Consider the following 22,928-nt stretch of genomic DNA (forward strand, 5'->3'; position numbering starts at 1 on the left):
AGGATGGGACAATGCTAAGCGAAAGTGGCAATCTTATAAAGTGGTCAGGGTGGCTGTACTCAACTTGTGAGGGAGCTAAGAGAAGTCGTGTGATGGTATGGAGAGGCCTGGCCCCCAACTCCAGGCTTGCTCCCATCCCAATTTGCTGGGAGAGTTTCTGTAGCTCTTGGGTCATAGTTCTCTCTGTGTACTTAAGGGGGCGGCAGGGGTGAGGGGCTGGGGGTGGAAACGAGGAGTCCTGACAATCCATAATCCATAAATATAGGAAAAACGGAACTTGCTCAGGGTATCTTCCCCAGCTGCCAGGCCTGAGCCTGGATATCACACATACGCCAGTGATGGCCCACAGCACCCAACCTTTGTCTTCCTGGTAGGATTTACACCAGGCCGCATGGGCCCAAGTAGGCCTCCTATCAGCCTAGGGAGGGGTGACGTGAGAGAGGGAAGGACGGATTCACTGGCTGATTCAGCAAACTCTGCACAGGGTGCCCACTCAGGGAGCTGGAGGGGTGGGGGTGGGGGTGCTGGACCCAGTTGTTCCTGAGCCCCAGTCTTAGGCCTGGCTTGCTGGGTGGCTGAAACCACGCAGGGTGGTCAGATTCATTCAGGCAGCACCTTTCTCGATGGAGAACTGCCCCAAGTGGGAAATGTTGGGTGTAAAACACACACACACACACACACACACACACACACACTCGTGACACTAGTTTTAGGGACAAATAAAAGCAAAGGGGGGTTTAATGTTAAAACTTAGACAAGGTCTTGGAGACAAAGGCTTTCCTGGAATAAGGGTGTGTGCATTTGTGGTGTCTTCCTTTCCCCGGAAAAATAGTTTGTCATAATTTGTGATTTTATTTCTTCCAACTAGAAATATACTGAAGGAAACAAAGAGGGAGCAGCCGGAGGTGGGGGCCAGGTTGCCGCCGGCCAGCTTCAGTTTGGGTCCCAGGCAGGGCGTGCAAAGCCGCTGTGTGAGCAAAACGCTGCCATGAAGGCATTCCAAGTGGCTTCCAGGAAGCCGCCATATGTGCTGACACGCATGTGGACAGAGCAGTCTGGCTGGCCGCTTCTCAAGACTGGTGTTTCCTAGAGCTTTCCATTGGCAAACGCTGCCTCCTGGAACTGAGGGACAAAGGTTTTGAAATAAGCCCTGGTGGGAAAGAGGGGGAGAAAAAAGTTGTGGTTAGCACAAACAACTTGAAAAAAAGTGCAACTCAGAGCTTTCAACCTAACTCAGAACAGTTGTTATTTATTGTTCGTGCATCTGGGGTTGGATTTCCCTTCCCTGCTGATGCAAAGCCCTCTGGATTTTTCCAAGGGAGGTACACACAGTTCACTACTGTGCTATCTTGTGTGGACATTTCAAGGGCCCGTATGCAGACCTTCCTGGTGGCCAGTTCCTATTAGACATCAGTGCTCAGTCTCCCTCTGCTTTTCCCGGGCCAAAGATGGGCCTGATCCCCGCGACAAGCCAGACAGTGGCCAAGCCAGCCACCCAGTCGTTTCTGTGCCCTGAAGTATAAAGAGAATTGTACTCTTCATTCAGTTGGATGAGACAAAGAGGGTCTAAGAAAAAGGATTTCTAAGCGTTCCATGGTCTCCACTTATTTCCAAATATATGTGCAATTTGGTCTACTGGAAAGAAAGCCAGGCTGGGTACCAAGAGAACGTTCCTTGGTCAGTCACAGACTGGCGACGGGATCTGGGGCAGACCGTCTGGCCTTTCTGGAACCCAGATTCGAATCTGTAGAGACAGGCTCCACGTCCTACATGGGCCCACCCTGCCAGGCACGGTATGCGGTGCAAGGGGCTTCGAGGTGACCTAGATGGCCCCTGCCGCACAGGAGATCCCAGTTTAGAGAAGACAAACACATAATCGGTGCCAGCCGAGGCGGTAAGGGCTCCTGTGGAGGCACCGTGAGGCACCAGGCTCGCACCGTCAGTGATGGTGGAGGGGGAGTAGGCATTAGGGGTGTTCTAGGCAAGAAACAGCCGGAGCGGGGACAGGGGGCGAGGGGTGGCTTGCTGTGAGCTGGGAAACGCAAAGCTCTGCCGTAAGACAAAAGGTGAGGTAGGAAGTGGAGGGGCGGGGTAGGCGCCCTCGGCCCCTGGTCACCCAGGCTTGCCTCCTACTTCTCTCTCCCCACCTCCGGCTCACATGAGGGCAGGGTAGTCACACCTTACTTATCCAGAGAGGCTCATTCAGAATCACAACATGAACTAGGATGGGCCACCGAGAGGCCCTGTCACCACCAGTACCACAAAGGCCACAAACAGGGCTCCCACGGTGCAGGGGTGAGTGGCCCTACACGAGTCAACAGGCCCTGGGGTCCCGCAGTGCAGTTACAATGACACCCGACTGCCCTCCCGCTGCCCCAATACCAAGTCAACTGAAACTTCTTTCCAATGTCACCACTGTGTCTGGTTTTTGCAGGCCTGGCCTCCGCGGCCTCAGTGTGGCCTTTATGTGCTGCCTCCTCTCTCAGGAAGCTCTTCTCCGGCGTGACATCCCACATCCTAGGTCTCCTACCTCCCTTCTCCTTGCCGTGCTCCCCGGATGAGCTCTCTCACCGGGACCCTCCCATCTTGGCCCCCCCCCCCGCCGCCCCCCTCACCGCCCCAGCCCCTCACACCCGGCGCCGTTCTCAGCCTCGGCCTCCTTAGCACAGAAGCACGCAATCTGGGCCCCTCCGCCCTCATTTCCCTCCCAGACTTCCGGCCCCACGTTCCAGCCACCTGCGGGACACTGCGATCTGGATGTCTCTGTAATTCAAACCAGTGTGCTCCGAATGAAGGACTCCCCAATATTAGGTCTTTGAACTTCCTTTGGCCCATCTGTGCTTCCGTAACAGAACCCTGTTTCCACGGCTCCCATGGCTCCCTAAAGCCCTGCGGTGAATTCATCCTGATGTTGTTCTTCCTCCTCCTCCACAACGTCCCTCCGTCCTTTGTGACACCCCCTGGCTCCAGGTCTTACTATCTCTCAACAGAGCTGCTGCACAAGGCTGTTCCCCCCCCCGCCGGGCACGGGCTTGCTTCACCCTTCTGCTGCAAGTAGAGACCTTTTCTTCGAGTGCGCATCCCTGTCGCTACACCAACCACGACTCTGCATGTTCCCCGGACTTGCAGCCTGGCACTCCACGATTGTCACTATCTGGCTCCGACATGTTAAAAAAGCTGTGTTTGCCCTTCCATTTTGGGGCGCATGCACCCCTCCCCTGGGAAGCTAAGAAAGCTAAGGATCCTATTCCAGAAAAATTGCAGGTATGCCCTCCAGCCTCCTGGAATTGGGGGAGGTCACAGACTCCCCGACGCCCACGCATGGTCCAGGACGCAAGCCCCCCGCTCCAATCTGGCCCCCTGCTCTTCCTCACACATGCCATTTTCCACCTCTGGGCTTTACTCGTGCTCAGGTCAAATGTCAAGTCCTCTCTGGCTACCAAGAGGTTCTCTCCCTTTGCACTTCTCCCAGCATCTGTCACGTACGCTACATGTCATACTTGCCGGGCTGCGCGGTGGGCCCTGGAAAGCAGGGAGCACATCTTTCAGTGACCCCACAGGCCATCCCGTCGACAGCATCCTCAGCTGGCCCCTCAGCGAGACCTTCACGGCTGTAATTAAGGTAACTACGGATGGCCACCGGGTTGCAGGAGGCGTTAACGCATGTCCATTGCACGCTGTTCAAGAAGGTGAGAGAGTAGCCTCAGAAGGCAGACAAATGTGACACGTAGGCACCGAAGAAGAGGCTGCAGTCCGTTCTCAGACTTCCAATTATGCCAACACTTTGAAGGATAGAGCAGCCTCCTCCATCCACATCCTGCTTAACACGGGCCTGAGCCGGCCACGCCGTCACCGTCTCTGGGACCCGTGACCTCAAAGCCCTTTCCAGCCAGTTGCACCACCACAGTTGTCCTGATGAACAGGAGGGGCTGCGTGGGGTCCAGAGAGCCACAGACCTAGAGCGAGGCTGGCAGGGCATGCGAGGCCCTGGGCTGTGTCTCCCACCGCGAGCAGGGGTGACGAGTCCAACCCCACGTGACGCTTGCACGGGACAGTGTAGGAAGGGATCTTGTCAACTGTCTGCAGCCACCCAGTGTGCGGGCCACTCCTTCCCCACCCATGTTTCATTTGCTGCTGTTCGCCCAGCGACATGCATGTGTTCACTGGAGGACAGCCTGGTGGCCCATCCTCGACAGTCAGCGACTGACAGGCTGCTGCCGACGTCCACTGTACTTGCTTTGCTGCCTGAGGTGTCCTGTGGAGCACGGCCGACCCTGGAACCACTGGGCAGGGTGGTGCCCCCTCCCCAAGTTACAAGTCGGCCCCCCGACAGGCACCCGATGAGTGGACGACGCTGGCTGGGGCTGGGGCCCGCCCCCTCCCTCCCTCTCGCTTCAGGCCCAGAGTCCCACGGGTCCCCAAACAAATCTGATCGGCTGTTCTTCCTCGGAAACTTCTGGGGTAGGGGCTGCAACACTACCAGCTCCTTAGACCAAAAGGTCTTGGCAAGAGGGAGCAAGCTTTAGAGTTAAGTTCTTTCCTTCTTCAGAAAGTTCTAAAGTTTCCTGTTCTGTTCTGGGCTTTCCCTCCAGGGCGAGCTGTGTGACGCGAAGGGGAAGCAGTGTGGAGAAGGGCTATTTAAAGGCATGAGGCTCCCAGCTGTTGTCAGCGGGCGCTGCCCCACTGGGCTCCTCACGAAGCCAGTTCAGGGAGAGGGAGGAGGAGGAAGGGGAAAATGACAACTGGCTCCCACCCATTTATAGATTTATTTTTTTTAAAGTGCTGTTTTCATTTATTTCACTTCTTATCAGAGAAAATGGAGAAGTGCCCAGGGTATAGCTTGCCAAAGGCACTAGTCATCTATCACCTTTTGAAAAACTCTTTGACCCAAAGACAAAACGTATGGCACGCTTTAAAGTGTAAGTGTGCGGCAGGGTGGGGGAGGGGAGGTCTCACCTCCGCGCTAACTGGCCGGGAGGACCCGTGGGGAGAGAGGCCTTGAGTCAGTCGAACTCATCATTTCTATTCACGCTGGAAGGGAATTTATTTTTAGACCAAATTCGAGCTGAATATGCCTTAGGACAAAGTAAGGTTCTGACCTTCTTCACTGGTCTCAGTCCCTCTGCTCCGGGTTTTATAAAATCACAGCTCGGTCCAATCCCAGAGTCTCAAGTAGGAAGAATGAAGCTTAAAGAACGGACCCCAGGCTGCAGCTGGGTAGGTTTTCCATGAATTCAGAGCAGGAGTGGCTACCGGCCAGACCTCGGCTCCCGAGCCCGACAGGGAGTGCGGCAGACAGACCCCTCGGTCCAGGAGTCAGGGAGTGGGCGCTCGGCAGGAAATCTCTTCCCTTCTCGAGGAGTCAGATCCTTCATGTACAGAGCAGAGCCCTGTAGGCCGTGGGCTGTGAAGGCCGCGGGGGTGAGTGTCGTGTGCGCTCCGGAGCCAGCACACCTGGGCTCGAGGGCCGACGCTGCTCTTTACTGGCTCTATCGCTTGGGCAAGTGACTCACCTCTCCGGCTTTAATTTCTTCAACTACAAAAGGGGAAAAGTAACCTTCAATTACCTTAAAGGGTAATCCTCGTGAGGGTTCAATGAGATGGCCCAAGTGAGCACTTGGCCTGGTGCCTGGCGTCATAGATGATCAGTAGATGTCAACGGTTACCGTGGGGACAAAGATGGGTCTGAGGGGAGAGGCTCTGAGTCTATGGGGGCAGCAGAAGAGGGAGCCCCTGTGGGGAAGAAGAGGACATAGGGTCCTTGCCCTCGGTTCATCCTTTCTGTCACGGCTTGTTGGATGATCTCTCGCTTATCACATTGAGCGGGGCAGTCGGAGGGACAGAGATGGCCAGTCTCGGGGGGGGGGGGGGGACACCCAGCCAAACTTTTCAGGACACGGCGCATCTCTTAAAATCCAGTCCGGAGGTGCCAGCGGGCACGCTTGGGTTATCTGAGGATGGGCTGTGCGGTCACAGCCACCGGCACCCTCTTTGTCTTCTGCCCGAGCTGCTGGCTGTGTTCCTGTGTGTAGCTCTGGTCAAAGGCTTGGTCAGGGAGGAAGCTGCAGCCGTGAACTAGAGGGATGTTTAAGAATCACAGGGCTCTGGCGGCCCGTGATGGGGGCGCCCAAGTTGGCTGGGTCCCCACACAGGCCTTCTGTTCAGGTCACCAGGTACCGTAAGGGGCAGTCCGTGGGTCAGGTGGAAAGAGTACCGAACCACGGAGACATGGGCTCTAGTGCAGGCCTTGGCTTGTCATGTCATCCGGAACCGGGACTCAGTGTCCTCACCCGGAGCAGGAAGATTTATACCTGATGGTCTCTTAGTGCCACCTACTTATGGTTCTGAGACGCCCACGTGACCTTGAGCAAGCCATTTAACTTCTTTGGGTCTTGATCCTTCACCTGTTAAGTGAGGGCCCCGGCCAAGCCCGGGGCCCAGCGTGCCACAGGTGGTGGCAGTGTGGAAAGGCGGTAGTGGTGGCTGTTACCATCCGCGGCGCCTTTTCACAAACAAGACAGGGTCGGCGATGAACACTGCAGGGCCCCGAGGAGACGTTTAGTGGCACCACAGGCAGCGCACGACAGGGACGGAAGACCAGTTCCCCAGCCGTCCCTGTGCCGTCCCACCGAGGGGAGGCTCCACAGCAGGTTGTTAGTAACCGGCGTGTTCTGGGGAAGGGGTTCTGGAAAGTTATGACAGGGACCATTAGGGAAATCTGCAGACGCCTTCGGGTGAAGGCATTTAGGAACTGTGTCCAAAAAGGGCTCATCTATAGGGGTTTTCCCTACGGGAAATGCAGTTCTGTATTTATTCAATGGATATTTTCAAACGAATAAAATTCCACATTTGAACGTGTGAACTGATATGGCTTTAAGAAAATTCTAACAGAAACAAAACAAGGCCCAAACGGGTTGGGGACTCTGGAGAAGGGGAAGGGGCCCCGTGGAGCGGGTGAAGCATGGCTGTCAGTGTGGCAGGAAGCCCCGCTCTCTGTCTGCAGGCAGGAAAATGCAGGCTTAGTGAGTTCACGTGCTCTGTGGTGCCCTGATCCTGGTGCCACTGGGGCACATCTTCCCACAGGCCGGAGACCCTGGGGTCTTGCTGCCTTCAGCCTTGCTTACTTGGGACTTTGTATTGTATAAAAGCCTAAACGATTATCTTCTTCCAAAACAGGGCTTGGTAGTCTCTTTTTGGAATTCGAAAATCTTTTTTCTCTGGGCAATCATGAGATGAGCCTTAGGATGTCTGCCAGAGTCAGGCCAACGTGGTGGTGGAGAGGGGCGGGGTGGGAGAAGTGGTTTGGGGACACGACCCTCGTTGTCAGGAAATCAAGGAAATATAAATCAAGTCAGAATGCATTTTTGCAAAGAGAGGCAAGTTCCAAAACATCTAAGGCCCATTTCTTTCCCCACTTTTCTGCTGCAGCTGTGACTTCAACTGGCACATGTTTTTAATCAGTCATATGAAAACCGATTGTGGTCTGAAAATCAAAGCAGTCCTGTAAATAGTGAGACAAAGTCCTGCTAATCATTTCTCGTGGTCTTGCCTGGTCCTCATTGTCCTGGACGGGCCACTGTAAATACTGACTCATCTGAGGTTACTCTCCTCGTGTCAGAGGAGTCAACCTTAAAATAGGATCTCTACAAAGAGACTTGCGTCTACTCCAATGCCCTTCACCCCAAACCCTCCAAAGGCCCCTGTGAAGTCTGCCCATCCGACTCCGGGCGCCTTGGTGGGCAAGTGGCTGGCACAATGGAAGCTTATTTTGTAGCTGCGCCCCAGGCGATGTCCGCCTGGCTCTCTGGCGTGGGCTCTAGGAACAAACAAGTGGTTGTAACTGGTTCACACAATCTCCCTAAATGTGTCGATCCTTGAGCACGGCTGCTTCGTTTTTAGGGGGTCCGAACTTGCAAAACAAGAAAATCAACACGCTTGAGATGCAAAGGCTTGATATCTTGGTGGGAACACAGCATCACGAGCTCACAGCTTCGGGTGGCAGCCCCCACCCCCAGCTGGAAGCAATCTCCCCTCCGCTGGATTCCACGGCACACCGGGCCTCCAACCTCAGGCCCAGCCATGGTCTGACTCGAGTCTGGAATGTTTAGATTGGTGTCTAGACGATGTCTTGTGCAGCTCGGGCTCCTCGCCTGTGAGACTGCCGACGGGCTGAGACTGTAGTCTCAGTATGTGTTGAATTAAATCAAATGCTGTTTTAGGAGGACTTCAACAACCAACCAACCGAGATCCATTTCTAGACATCAAAGTATTGGGATGGAATCTGGCTCCTTCTAAATCACAGGGTATTTTTAAATGCTTACTAAAATGATCAAAATTACCTAGTGGTTCTCTCTCCTTCTGAGGCCCTCCAAGGAGGCCCTCTGGAGCCTGGCCAGTTCCTTTGGGCTACAGAAGCTTGCAGCCAGCTTCTGCAACTGCAGGAGTGAGGCCTTGTCCCCAGGGCTGCAGGTATCTCTGCCCCCTGGGAACCCTCTGGCACAGTGCATGAGAAGGTGGCCAAGGAGGACAGCAGAGGTCAGCTGGCCAAACGAGAGGGAGGGACGGGTAGTCCTTATGGGCTCCTGAGCCTCCCCCAGCCACAGGGCTCCCATCCTCCACTGGGCCCCATCTCTGGGGGCACACATCTGCCACATTCCAACCGTTCTTCCATAGCCACCACACACTCCTCGACGGCAAGATGGTCATATTCAACCTCCTTCTGGCATCCCAGGTTTGGTGTGGGGCTCAACACACAGCAATGCAATAAATATTTCTAATGAATGTAGACATTTGGCTTAAAGACGTACTTTAGAATTATAACATTTTGGAACAAAAGGAAATCTCAGAGGTCATATAGTCCAATCACTACAGGGAAGGGAAAACTGAGAGCCGGAGAAAATGGTGGCTCCTCTAACACAGCACACGACAGTCACGGCTGTTAGTACAGGTTTTCTCTGTAAGTCTCTGGACAGCAGAATTTAGGGATGGTTCGTCCTTACTGCCCAGTAGTGCTCAACTTCCTTCGGGCCTCACAGCAAGTGAATGCTAACTTGGTGCATGAGTGAATGGAGTGCCCACGGCCAGCTGGAGGCCCTGGAGCTAGGGGCAGTGCTCGCATTCCTCTCAGCCTGATGCTGTTTGCACCCTGAACCTATTCGATGAGAGGCTGGGAGGAGGGGGTACCTTGTGGCCACTGAGAAAGGCCTGGCCTCTGGGTGGGGAGGGGGCTGAGATGAAGGGGTGCACCTGGTTGGGCTGAAGCTGGACAGTGGGTGTTGGGGGCGGTGGGGGGGGGCTAGGGAGTGTGGCACTGCCTGGGGACCCAGAGCAGAGCCACAGTCCTGTGCTCATCCTGTTTCCCTCACTGTGCCTCAGATGGCAGGTACCTCGGCGGCGGGCACCGGTCTTCTGCTCCCTCTGCCCAGGGCTGCATGAATAGGAGCTGAGCACTGCTCCCACGGATGGCTGTGTGGATGCCCGTGAAGGGTGTCGGGATCCCTCCACAGGCCTGGCCAGGATGAGAGCTACTCCTACGCTCACCTGTGCTGGGGAGACGCTGACCGCCCATCTGATGGCAGTGAGTCACTGCCAAGGTCACAGATTACTCTCCCCTTCTTAGTCAGTGAAGGGGGAAAAACCAAAGGATAGACCTCGAAGAGGAAGTGCTCAGGGTCCCAGCCGAGCTGGCCATGTGGAGTGGGAGTGTGTGTCTGAGGTCCCAAGTCACACTCCAGTGGGGATTGTGCCTCAAGGCTCCTGCTCAGCACTGCCAGGCATCAGCCTCCGCAGGAGAGTGCCAGACCCCCACAGTGCCAGGGAAACACTTAGGAGATGGACTCTCTGGGGCATAAACAATCCTGTCCTCCCTAGAGAGTCTCCCTGGAGCTTTAAAGTGGTGTTTGCCTGGCTGTGAATTTGGGTTCTCCACTTAGACTCGGCATCTGGAGGCTGCAGTTCATGTCTTCCGTGGATGCCCGGGCCCATGCCTGCTGCTTCTGGGCCCAGCTTTTTGTCACTCCAGCTCTCTGAGTATTCGCACCCCCTCCCCAAGCTGGGTGTTCACAGGTACCCCTTGCAGACCGAGGGGAGGGGCAGCAAGGATGGCCAGGGTCCCTCTTCTTTCTATTCTAATCCCTCTGCCTGGCAGCTGAAATAAGATCCACAGACATCTGGCTCTCGGGGCTCACAGATGGGAGAGCAGCGATTCCAAAGGAAGGAACTATTCAATGGGAGAGGCTGCCTGAGACCCACCCTCCCTGCTGGGCTCCAGGGGCCTTGACAGAAACTTCAGGTGGGCTAGGCTGGGCTGGGAGTGTAGCGAACTTCTCCATCAGGCTGGCAGGAAGCAGAACCGTGGCAGGCGGGGAGCCTTATGGTTCCTCTCAATCATTCTGAGGGGCACCGTGGAGGGTGGGGAGGAGCACGGGGGAGGAGCCCACCTGCTCCTTAGGGCTCTTTGCACCCTGCACCAAGCCCGGGGCCCTGTGCATGCTGTGCACGGGCAGCTCTGGCCCCGTGTGCCAGTTACAGAGAGCCAGGGCTGGAAGGAAATGAAGGACACACAACGTGGGTAAATGAGATCCACACGTGGTATCAAACGGGCTGGTTCAAATGATTGGTATCACGGTTGCAGTGCGTTGTGAAATCAATTTAGTGGGTCCCAAGCAGCATTAACATGAAACAAAATAAAGTCAGAGTGTATCACATGTGGTGAGGGGAAACAGTTTTTCACGAAACTTTTGTTTTAGTTATAAAGACAGAATTAGGTTATAAAATAAATATCTTCCCGTGGATTGCGGTTAGAAAAAAAAAACAAAAACAAAAAACCTGGAAGCCATAAGTATAAAGGAGGGAGGGTGCCTGCTACGTGCAAAGACTTCATGCTATTTGTTTCCATCTATATTATTTTACGTTTACTTCTCCTGATGGGCCTACTGCCGGGGAGGTATTATTATCTCTGTTTCTGCCAATGAGAAGTCTATGATTCAGACGCAAAGCAGCTTTCTAAGATCACGCAGGTAACTGGTGGCAATGCTATTTATAAATCCAGAGCTGCTAGCTGCTGGACTCCAAAGGACACGTTTTTTCCACACCGCCATGGTTTCCAGAGGAGAGAGAGCTGGAGATGGCGTGTGGAGGCCGGGGCCCTACCTCTGGGGCTGCCGTGTGACACCGAGTCACTCGGACTCCTCTTTGCGTTCGGGGATTTCTCCAGTGCTCTGCTTTGGCGATCCTCCCCTCCCAAGCACCAGGTTAGCTACATTTGGGTCTCCTCCATTAACACCGAACGGCCGACAGCCCAGGAATGAATTCAGAGAGTTACTTACTGCCAGCTCACATTCGTTCTTACAAACCCCTGCTAAATGGCCCTCCCTCTTGTAGGTTTATGTGTCTAGAGGTGTTGACTGGTATCTTTAGTCCCCCTCTAGGGACCTGCATCGGGTGGCTTTTCAGTAGAATCATGACTGCAATGACAAGGGACAAAGGGATGAGCTTGGCCTCCCTCTCACTTGTCCCTCGGGTTCCCGGAAGTACTAAAGCACCTTCGTGAAGAATGAGGCCTACTCTGAATGTCCGCGAGAAGGAAAAGAAAGTACGGGAGGACATGTGCAATCTACCCAGGTGCACATAAGAGGCATCATAAATGTTCTCCAAATAATGAGCCCCAGAAGAGCAGAGGGCAGAAGGTCCTTTACTAGTAAGGTCATTTGGGATCTTAAAATCTCCAGGGTTGTTGAGAAGTACGATGTCTGGAAAGTGCTATAAAATGGGAGGTATTATTATCTTGACATAATTGAGCTGTAGACTAGGAATGGGGAGGCCTGAAGTGTGATCCTGGCTCTGCTTCTTACTGGCCATGCGACTTGGGATGGGCCACCTCACCTCTCCGCACCCCACACTGCCTCATCTGGAAAGTGAAGGGATGGCTTCTGAGTTCACTTTCAGGTCTAAAACACTACTATCCACTCATTATTATTATTATTATTACTTTGGTAGCAATCCAACCACTTTAGCCAGAGACAGTGGCTTATGTGGAAACAGTAATTAATGAATGACCTCTCCCTGTGCTTTGCTAGAGGGGTTCTCTCAAAGCCTTAATAAGTATTGTCAGGGATATCACACATGTCTGAGGTTTCTAGATCTCTCCCTTTGTCTCTAGATCTGACATAGGACCCCAACATTGGGTGGCCAGCATCTATCCTGGCCACCTTCCTTCCATCCTTCAGACCAGTAGACAAGCAAACACTCACTCAGTCATGGATAGCTCCTGCTCTAGTAACAGGCCGGATCCTGCGGCGATCAGGGAATGAATCTGAGCAGGGCCCTGGCCCTCGGAGGTACACAGACACTTGACTCTTAGAGCAGAGAGCTGCAGGCTAATTCTGGTCAGGGTTGGATGGCTTCACTTTCGCAGTCATGGGCCAAGCCCTCCTTGACCTGCTTCTCCTCACTTCTAGCGCTCTGGAGCAACCAGAGCAAATGTTCTGCCGGGAGTTTGCTTTCTTTTCTTCTCAGAGCTATACCAGGGCATTAGCCAGCAGGCCAGACGTCTAGCACCTTTAATGACAATAATAATAATTTGCATTTATACAAGGTCTTTCATCGGGGAATCTTAAAGTGTATCACAAACAATAATTAATTCCCCTTTGCAACTCTGGGAGCCAGTTAACTAGGAGTGCATTTGCTTTGCAGGTAAAGGGAACTTTCCTGGACGCTGCAACATGCTACCTACCCAAACCTACCCACCTGCCCTCAAGGCCTGGCATAAGCATCAGGCCCTCCACAAAGCCTGCTGCTGCCACCCCCAGCCACGCCATGTGTCCGGTCTCTAAAGCTCCAACTGTGGAGCCGCTCATTCGGTACTAACCAGAGACACAGTGGAGGAGATCTTAGGATCCTGCGCAAGGCAGGGCTTGCCCTAACAGTACTTCTGAGGGGGTGACCCTCTAGTGCTGGCCTGAATACCTTTCATGAGGGAGAGCACATTACCTAAAGGCATGTCTAATAGTTACAGTGTTTTGCCTTATTCTAAACTGAAACCTACCCCCTGGGAACCCCCCGCCCATGGGTGCTACTTGTGTCTTCTGGAACAAAACACCCTACCTAAACTGTGTTGGGGTTGCAGGTTGATGTCTCTTGTAGCCATGTCATTGTCTGCCTCTGTGATCACTCTCAGGGGGAGGAGATGTTTGAGGCCTTGTGAACTGAATGGTGGGGGCAGCCGAGGCCTCCACCACGTGCCCCGGGCCCCAAGGTCAGGCTGCCTTCCTGAGCACTGTGGGCAGGAGTTCTCTGGTGTTGCTTGCTCTGGAGCCCTGGGTCTGCCCAGCTTTGAATGCAGCCTTGTAGATTCCCTATCCTTCTGACGATCCACCCCACCTGGATGCCTCTGTGTTCATTTTTGGGAGCTGTACCTCAGTAACACAGAAATACTCTCATTTTCTGTCAAATGCTTGACCATCAACAAAGGTCCTTTTTTCCTACACCTATTAAGTCTAGGAAATAACTGCCAATTCAGGGACTGGTTTTTGGAAACCAAGCCAAACAGTAACCTCACTAGTTTTGTTTTGTTTTGTTTTGTTTTGTTTTGTTTTTTTTACCAATTCTTTATCAGAATAAATAGCTGGTGCTAAACTTGAGAAAAGGACGCCTCAGTTGCTGAGCTGGTAACCTACATAAGGACAAAAGTTCCATGATCTCCCTCCCCTCCAAGGTGTTAGAGGCAAGACAGGCCTCAGGATGGAGGCCAATGGAATCCTTTGCTAAGTTTATTTCCAAAAGCTAGATCCCCTGGGGAAATCAACAACTCCCTTGAGTGATTTCTGGGTCCTTGCTGGTAGCTTTATGCCTGAAAAGACACCCACCCTCCCTTTGCCAAGAGTACGTTGTTTGTCTCCTGGGGCCTTACCATTGAAGGAATCCTGAGCAGGCATCAAAGGCTATTGTTTCCTTAAAACCTGTGCCCTTGTGAACATGAGGTTTTGGCCTGTGGTCATAGAGCCTCACCCTGCTTTGCTTTCACACGAGTCCCACTTTCTGGCCTAGAGGCAAGAGTGACCATTTTTGGCTAGGATCTGGCCTGAGTCATTGATCTGGGGGATATTTGGAAGAAGGAAAATCAGAGAGGTTAGAGAGGGAACAGGCTGGTCTCATGTGGCAAGAAGAGCACTCTGCAACGACTCTTACTGCCCAGAGGGAAGAGGTGGATTTCGGAGTCAGAACTGATTTAAATATGCATCTGTCACTTAGTACCTGTGTGTCTCTGGGGAAGCTACTTAACCATCCTGGGTCTCCATGGAGTTCCCATAGGACTCACGTGGCTGTTGTGAGGAACCCGTGCCAGGCACGTGGTAAGAACTCAAGCCATGTTAGTTTCCTTTCCGCCTGCCCTCTGCTCCCACCACACGGCTGCATGAACACACTCCAGGCAACTCCTGCTTCACTTTAATTCAAGAAACATCGATAGGGGCGCCTGGGTGGCTCAGTCGGTTAAGCGTCTGACTTTGGCTCAGGTCATGATCTCGCGGTTTTTGAGTTCGAGCCCCGCGTCGGGCTCTGTGCCAACGGCACAAGGCCTGGAGCCTCCTTCAGATTCTGTGTCTCCTCCTCTCTCCACCCCTCCCATGCTCATGCTCTGTCTCTCAATAGTAAATGTTAAAAAAAAAAAAAAAAAAAGAAAAAAGAAAAAAAAAGAAACATCGATGGAACAGCTTCTGTTTATAAGAGGGTCTGGAATACCTGGGACTGTTGACTACATAGTGCCTGTACCTAGTAGGCATTTAATATTTGTTGAATAAATGAATGAACTAACTTGATACTTGGTATTTTCTAGTTTATAATATGCTTTTAAAATAACCTCATTTTGGGTGCCTGCGTGGTTCAGTCGGTTAAGTGTCTGACTCTTGATTTCGGCTCAGGTCACGATCTTGTGGTTTGTGGGATCGAGCCCCGCGTCAGGATGTGTGCTGACCTGCCTGGGATTCTCCCCCTCTCTGCCCAACCCTGCTCACCCTGTCTTTCTCTCAAAACTAACTAAATAAACATTAAAAAAAAAAACCCCTTCATTTTAATGCAAGCCAACAATCAAGTGTATGAAAATAGATACCACTGCTCTCCTGCCACTGGATACATGAAGAAACAGACTTGGAGAGAACAGGTAGCTGGCCCAAGGTCAGCTGTGTGGTCAAGGCAGAGGGGGATGTGGAACAAGCTAGTGCCCTGTGGCAGCGCAGCGCTTTCCCTGGGAGGTCTCCTGCGCTTTGTGTGCCCACAGGCTTGGAGCAGGATGGCCACGGCTCTGAGGCACTCACAGTCCACTGGAAGGGCCCTATGTTTACCCACAGCATCTGCAGCGAAAAGTGAGGGGCATTATCGTGTGCCTGGCGATTTGAAGCAGTATGTTTTAAAAATCAAAAACATTTGCTAACTGCCAGCTTTCTTTCTCTCAGTTCCCAGGCCTCTGGTCCCAAGGTAACTATAGGGCTCTTCCCCAGTGCCGGCTTCACTGGGCTACCATCACCCTTCCCCGCAAGGAGTGGTGGCACTGATGCCCACACCCCACCCTTTTCCTCCCTAGGGCATCTTTCTAGGGCACAGAGAGAAGTGCCCTTGTACGCAGGCCTCTGTTCCTTAGCACAGTGCTCTGCACGCTTTAGGGGCTCAGAACACTGACAAACTACATTTCCTCTTGTTCCCAGTGGCCTTTCAGAACCAAGAAAGGGGGCAGGAAGTAGATATTAAGTTCTTGGCTACTGTGGGCTCCCAGCCTCTCTTTCTTCCCAATCCTCCAGCCTCCAAACTGCTGGGGGCTGCTGCTAGATATGAAATGAAAAGGGTAGGTTAGGAATCTTTCAAAATTTGCCCACACAGCTGGCCCAAATGCAATTCCCACTGTGAGCTGAGAGCTGGAAATCATATCTGACCACAAAGCCGTCTCACCCATGGGGAGTTCATAACAGCCTACTGAAAACCACTCTGACAGCACACCCTCTGCAGGAGGGGTGTCCCGGAACGGCGTCACCGCGCACACTGGGCAACGCGTAACCCAATGCCTCGGGAGTGAGGTCAGCTCCCACCACTGTGAGCTTGTCTATTCTGGACCGCCTCACCCATTTGTGCTGCTAGCATATCACCTGTGAGCTATAGCTCTGGAAAATTATGTGCATTCCTGAAGTTGACGGCCAGTTTCGGGTCAGAAATTGCCAAAGAAGAGCCAGGACGTGGGCTCTCCAAAAGCAGTGCCTAACATAGATCAGGGTCTCTGGTGTCTGTTGGGAGGAGACCAAGTCTTAGTGCTTCTGGCCATGGGGCGCCCCTCTGCCAGCCCCGAGACTCTGAGCCACCCTTGGCCTGGGCACTGCTGACAGGGACAGGTATTAACGGGCAGGCTAGGGGCCAGCTGAGGCCGCTGTGGTCTCAGAAACCAACGCCAAGCAGCATGAATGTGTCACTGGCCAGCAAGGCCCCTGGGAGAAGACCCCGCAGACGTCTAGGATACCAGGGATCAGGAGTGGCTGATGCATTTGGGAGTACAGCTTCTACTCTGCACAAAGGCATCTAGCTGAGCGAGCAAGTGGGGACTGGAAGTTCACTCCTGCTCTACTTGTAAGCTGTGTGCTCCAGGGGCTATGTGCCCAGAGAAACAGACTGCTGTGGGTTTTTTTTTGTTTGTTTGTTTGTTTTTAACTCAAAGCTATTAGTCGAACTCTGCTCTGAACCAACGCAAAGGGGACACCTTTTCTAGTCTGCACAAAAGTTCTTTATAGACCAGAGTGGCCCTGAGAAGAGAAGCATTCATTTCTGTACTTTGGGTTCTCTCTTGTGCATCTGGCATGTGCATAGGGGATGCATGTCACTAGGACGCAAATTTTATAAATTAGGATCTTGGGGCGCCTGGGTGGCTCAGTCGGTTAAACATCCAACTCTTGATTTCGGCTCAGGTCATGATCTCACGGTTCGTGAGTTTGAGCCATGCACCAGGCTCTTTGCTGACAGCATGGAGCCTGCTTGGGATTCTCTGTCTCCCTCTCTCTCTGCCCCTCCCTTGCTTACGTGCTCTCTTTCTCTCAAAAATAAATCAACATAAAAAAAAAAGAGAATCTTGTTTGGACTGCTAATGGGGGAAGAAGATGTAGTTTTTCCCTGGTCTCTGAATTTTTTAAGGCATCTTCAGGACTCATTTCTGTTTTTCTTACCACAGCCACCAACCTACCCCACCACTCCGGGCTATTCCCACCCCATCCTACATGTAGCTCAGACTCAGGGACAGAACACAGGTGGGTGGGTTTGGGCAGCCACACAGGCTCTCAAGGCAGTGTCTGGCTCCCTTTTCCTGTCATGGTTATCAAGTTGACGAATCTGTGTTCCTTTCCATGGGGTACAGATGGCCCACCTTGAACCATGCCACTGAATGCAGTCAGACCTGCAGCTGGGTGTCTTTTTCCAAAATTGGTGAACACCGTGGGTGCCAGAGACATCAGACCAATAAGCAAACTCAGACGTACAGCAAAATAAACTGTAAAAATAAACAGAATGAGTCCCCACCTGTTGTAGATTTCAACAATCTCAAAACATGCTTTTAACTACTAGAGGGAAGAGAGAGTTAAGACCCTTATTAGTTACTTCAGGAGCTCATGCTATAAAAGCACTGCCTGCCACAAGTTCAAAAGTCATAGGGAGTTGGATTTGAAAACCCTAAAGATCATCTAGTCCAGGGACCAGCAAACTTTTCCTGTAAAGGGCCAGATAGTAAAAAGTTTGTTTTGCAGACCATATGCTCTGTTTCTACAATCTGCCTCTGCCCTTGTAGTGATAGGAGCCCCGGACGATATGTAAATGAATGGGTGTGGCTGTGTTCCAATAAAACTTTATTTGTAAAAACAGGCAGCTGGCTGTCGTCTGCCAATTCTTGTTCTAGTCCCACCCCTGTATTTTTAGAGGAGGAGTGACGTGACTCCTTCACAGTCACAGGACCCACCCAAGACCACCCAAGACCAAGACCTGCACGGTTTGTGGGGAGGAACAGAGATGCTCCTGCAGACCTCAGAGTCACCAGTGTGAAAGGACAAACTAGCCCCTGGGGTAACTGGAGAGTCTGACTCTCACATTTAACTCCAAAGAGGACCAAAATGCAAGTGGAAAATCACAGGTTAAAGTCTAATAGGACTGGAAAACACAACCCACATATCAAGCTCGGCTTGCAGACAGGTAACCATTGGTTATATCCTCATAAGTATATGCTGCTAAGGTTCATTCATCAGTGAGACTCAGGCACAGTTTTAAAATGTCTCTGGTGAAGGGCTGGAAAAAAAGGGAAGAAAGGACCCGTGAAGCCACTGGCACTTGTCTGTGAACAATACGAGAAGAAAACAGCATATTCATTTTTTCCAGGCAGCAGCTAGTCAAACCTCTAACAGTACATAAATGGTCAGAGAGGGCAAACCCTCTGGTCCAGGGCTTGGGAACAGGTTGTTTTGGCTGTCAAGCATTTTCAAAACAAGTTTTCTTGGTCTCATGACAGGTTGTGGCAAGAACAAGAAAATAAAAAGAGTGGAAGATCCCATGATCGCTGCTCCCAGCTTCCACGTGGGCAAGCTCAGCCTGCACGGTCAGGTTTGCTTTTAGAGTGTGCAGATAAAGCTGGTCTTAGGGCTAATACCACTTCACCAGTGACACCATTTAATAAAGTGATTCCTCTAAGAACTCTCTGGCAGCTGGATAATCATTCTAGTCTGGGAGGAATAGGTCAAAGTCACTCTTAAGCCCAAGGGTGCTGTTCTGCTCAAACCTACGCCCTGCGTTGTTTTAAATTTCACCTCATGTTCCGTGGACAAATTATTCTTCTGAAACTGAGGTTAAAAGCCATCTGCTCTAAGGTGGATTTTTCCATCTCAACCACAGAACACTTGGCAAGGGTGGGGCAAAGAGATCAGCAAGGAGGCACCAACGGGGAGGGCCAAGATCAAACTGGCCTAAGATAGTGCCACTAACTCCCTACCAGTGGTGATCTTGCTCTTAGGGGCTTAACAAACTCTGCCTCAAGGAGAGAATGAGTCAAGCATAAAGCTGGGTATGGCAGCACCAAAGGACACACAGCCAGATGGAGACCTGGAGACGACTGTGATCAAGTACCCAGAGCAAATGTTCAACTAAACAAGTCTGCTGGGAATTTCACATCCCCTAAATTATTCCTGAAGAGCCCAGGAGCACAGACCCAGACTTAAGTTTAGACTCAAATTCTGAATATTTGTGTGACCTTGGGCTTCCTTTTTTGGGTCTTCTTTGCTTCACTTTCAAAGCCAGGCAGCTGGATTGCCTTCCAGCTCCAAAGCTGTGGTCCTCAGACTCACCAGAGCAGGGAGCATTTGGTCAGTTACCATCACACCTGCCATGGCCATCTCAAGTCACACCACAAGGGACAGCTGAAGTTCCCACTTTTAGCAATGCTCCTGGAAGAAAAACTCTCTAAAAGAGGGCTCGCTCTTATTTGGTGAGACAAGTTCTCAGACCACGGAGGCGGTCTTCACTCTGCCAACTGTCCTCGAGAATGTTCTGAAGAAAGAGGGTGGGAATATGAGAAGACTGGTCCAAGACACCTTTCCCCACATCACCCCTACTCCCACCCCCAAACACACACAGGGACACCTGCCAACATTTAACATCTCTACCCAGGAAGCGACTTGAAGGCACTGCCTACAGCCTGCTGCGCAAGCCTACGCTACCCAAGAGAGAAGCCTAGAAGACCAGTGGATTCCCTTTCCCCAATAAGGCACACAGCCTGTTCTGACTGGTTCTTGGGCTGTCCCTCCACACAGGATGGCCAATGGGATTTAAATTTCAGATAAGCAACAAATAACTTTTTAGTATAAGTGTGTCCTAAATACTGCACAGGATCCACTTAACACTAAATTATTTGGTCTCTGAAATCCCTGGGCGCTGAAGTGGCAAAGAAGGGGTGCAAAGACCCAAGACAAACATACCTCCACTATGTTCCTCCAACGTGACCATAGAGCTTAGGGTCTACTGCCTTTGTTATTGTTTCCAAGACCAAGAAGGTTCTATTATGACTTCTACATCTACACCAAGGCAGACCACTGTACAAAGAGTTACCTTAGGGTGGTTAATAACAAAGAGTCTTAATAACAACGGTTATCATTAGGTGAACACCAACAATATTCCAGCCATTCTATAATCGGGCTCCCGTTTAACATTCACATTCCTCTGTGAGAGAGAACTGTTAACCTTAATGTACAGATGAGAAAACCATCTACAGCGGTAAGAAAATACTACTACAATGTGGTAGAACCAGGATTTGAATCCTGGTGGGTCTGATTCCAGAGCACATGTTCCCTCCACCCTGCAGAACTCTGCTACCTGCCTCTTCTTTCTTTCTTTCTCTCCTGCCTCATCTACTGCTACCCTCTTCTGTGTATACGGGGTGTACCGGTGTATATGGTGCTACATGCTACCCCGAACCCGCCTGCTTCCTGGCCTCTAGCAAGTCTGTTCCCTCTGGCAGGAACGTCCTCCCTTTGTCGCACTGTTACCCATACTCCAATGTCAGCCTCCTCGATCTTGGGCAACAGACATCCTTCCCTCTCCTACTGCATTCCACCTGCACGTTGCACGTGTTGCTGCCTTATAAAGACACCTATTTATGTAGAATTTCCACCTTACCTCGGTTCAGTGAAGGCAGGGATTGAGTCCCACACATCACTTATCAAGGTGCATGATACCTACTTTGAGTTCAGTAAATACTTGCTGGATGAGTGAATGAATGAATCAAAGGACACCGGTGATCTGGAGAGAACCGAATCAGACCATCTGCCACTATAAATCCACACTGGGGCATACCAAACCTGAGCGTCAACCAAGGCTGACAGCCTAGAGACTCTACAGTTCTAAACAGAATGCTGAGCTCAGCTGCCTGGCAGATTTGGGATAACTCAGGCAGTCAATCTGAGGAAGAGAGGCAGGGTAGTATTAGAGGCCAGAATGTAGTCGAAAAGTCAGGAAACCCGAGGTGAAGTCTCAGGTCCCATACCATGTTACCCTGTGACCTTGGATGAGTCATTTTCACGTTGCAGGGCCTCAGCTTCATAATCTATCAACTAGGTATAATGGCAGTATTGATCTCACAGGGTTGTTAAGAGAATTATAGGAATTAACATATATGAAGCATTTGGAGTTATGCTGGTACAGTGTAGGCAGCCAGTACACATTTATCCTCCTCCTCCTCCTCATCATCATCTATAAGATGATCAGAAGAAACTGCGTGATCCGCTATCATTTATGCTGAGACAACAACAGTCATGCGTTTACATATATGTTCTTGTAAATTTCACTTTTTTTTGGACAACAGGAATAATGACCATTTGAAGATGATATGCTCCTTAAAATGATCAATAATGGAAAATTCTGGTCTCCTAAATTTTGATTTTTGATTTGTAGAAGAGTGACAGAGCTTCCTGCTTTGCAATTCTGACTCATACTCAGTGTGCTAAGTAGTTAATGCCACGGGTGGCACCACTGCCAGAATGGAATCTCAACTGGTGATGAACCGCTCCAAGACTGATCAGCAGGCTTTGTAGTTGGGGCTTTTCAAACTGGGTGTGTTGTGTGTCTCTTGTGCTTTGCACATACTCTGTATGTCATATATATAACTCCTAAGTGTTTTCCAAATGAAGTACCGGCAATAACTTAACGGCAGAAACCACCATTACACTGGGTTCTTACAATCATGGCTACTCTGAAGCCTGCTCTCCTGACAGCCACAGCATCTCTACCTGGAAGCCCAGCCCTGACCATCCAGGGCACACAAGGAGACAAGCCCCTGTTTCTCCTCAGAAGCGACTCTGGATTAAGGGCGACCCTCGATCACTCCAGCTTCGCTTCTGCTTTCTTGGCTTCCATTTTCCATTAGGCATGACTAAGTGCCAGCAGTTCTGTCTGTCTGGGAAGATAAGAGTCACTGGAATTTTTCATCCTCTTCTCCATGTGCAGCCTTCCTGCTAGTTTGGAGGCCAAGAAGCAGCATCTATTCTTTGGCCCGCTCCATTAAGACATCCCCTTTCTTCTTTCGTCCACTGATTCTCGTGATACGTTTGGCCACAGGAATATTTAGTTCCCTTAAAGGTACTCAGTGCCAGGTCTTTATCCTCCCAGAAGAACTATTTCTGCTCAAGAATACCCTGGGCTTTCTGGAGCACTTGGGTGGCTCAGTCGGTTGAACGTCCAACTTCGGCTCAGGTCATGATCTCGTGGTTCATGAGTTTGGGCCCCACATCGGGCTGTGTGCTGACAGCTCAGAGCCTGGAGCCTGCTTTGGATTCTGTGTCTCCCTCTCTCTCTGCCCCTCCCCTGCTCATGCTCTGTCTCTCTCTCTATCTCTCAAAACTAAGTAAACCTTAAAAAAAAAAAAAAAACAACCAGAAAAAGAATACCCTAGGCTTTCCCCATGGCCGCAGCATCCCTCAGCCCCCAAGTGAGCCATGAGGAAGAAGGCCAGGCCACACACAGGGTAGGTGGCTGGGTGCGTGCAGGCAGGCATGCTAACCTCCAGCCCTTGATGTCACTATACGGCTCCTGTGAGCAAGGAAGCAGGAAACAGACTGAGTAAAGGTGAGAGGTCAGAGGTGGCTTGGGGCACAGCGTTCTAATCATGGTACTGTATGGTCTTGAACAACTGCTTCCAGGAAATGAGAAAGATGAACTGAACTGCCAAGTCCATGCCCGCTGCTGTGCCAAGTGTTTTATGCCAATTATTTCATTTAATTCCCAGCACAGTGGTTCATGCCTACTGTACTCAACCTTAGCTGTACGAGATGGTTTCTAAGGTTCCTTCCAACCTCCGTGTGCCGAGACTGGTCCCCACTGTCACACCTACCTTCCTGGATACACTTGTGCTTGGCTGCCCAACTTTGCTCCAC

General features: G+C 51.4%; 1 protein-coding gene across 3 annotated transcripts in view; it reads right to left on the minus strand.

Moving 5' to 3' along the window:
- Positions 1-720: 720 nt before the first annotated feature.
- The window catches only part of BABAM2 (BRISC and BRCA1 A complex member 2), a 403,550-nt gene continuing 381,342 nt past the window's right edge, over positions 721-22,928 (minus strand). For 2 of the 3 annotated variants that reach the window (XM_043604241.1, XM_043604240.1), the window contains exons 12-13: positions 3,505-3,677; positions 721-1,150 (exon numbers count right to left, since the gene is read on the minus strand). In XM_043604241.1, coding sequence (XP_043460176.1) covers positions 1,071-1,150; positions 3,505-3,677 — 253 coding nt within the window. In that variant the 3' untranslated portion in view covers positions 721-1,070. The remainder of the gene's footprint in view (positions 1,151-3,504; positions 3,678-22,928) is intronic. The other variant, XM_043604242.1, reaches the window with a different exon arrangement.

The sequence above is a fragment of the Prionailurus bengalensis genome, chromosome A3 (genome assembly GCF_016509475.1).
Source record: "Prionailurus bengalensis isolate Pbe53 chromosome A3, Fcat_Pben_1.1_paternal_pri, whole genome shotgun sequence".
Taxonomy (NCBI): domain Eukaryota; kingdom Metazoa; phylum Chordata; class Mammalia; order Carnivora; family Felidae; genus Prionailurus; species Prionailurus bengalensis.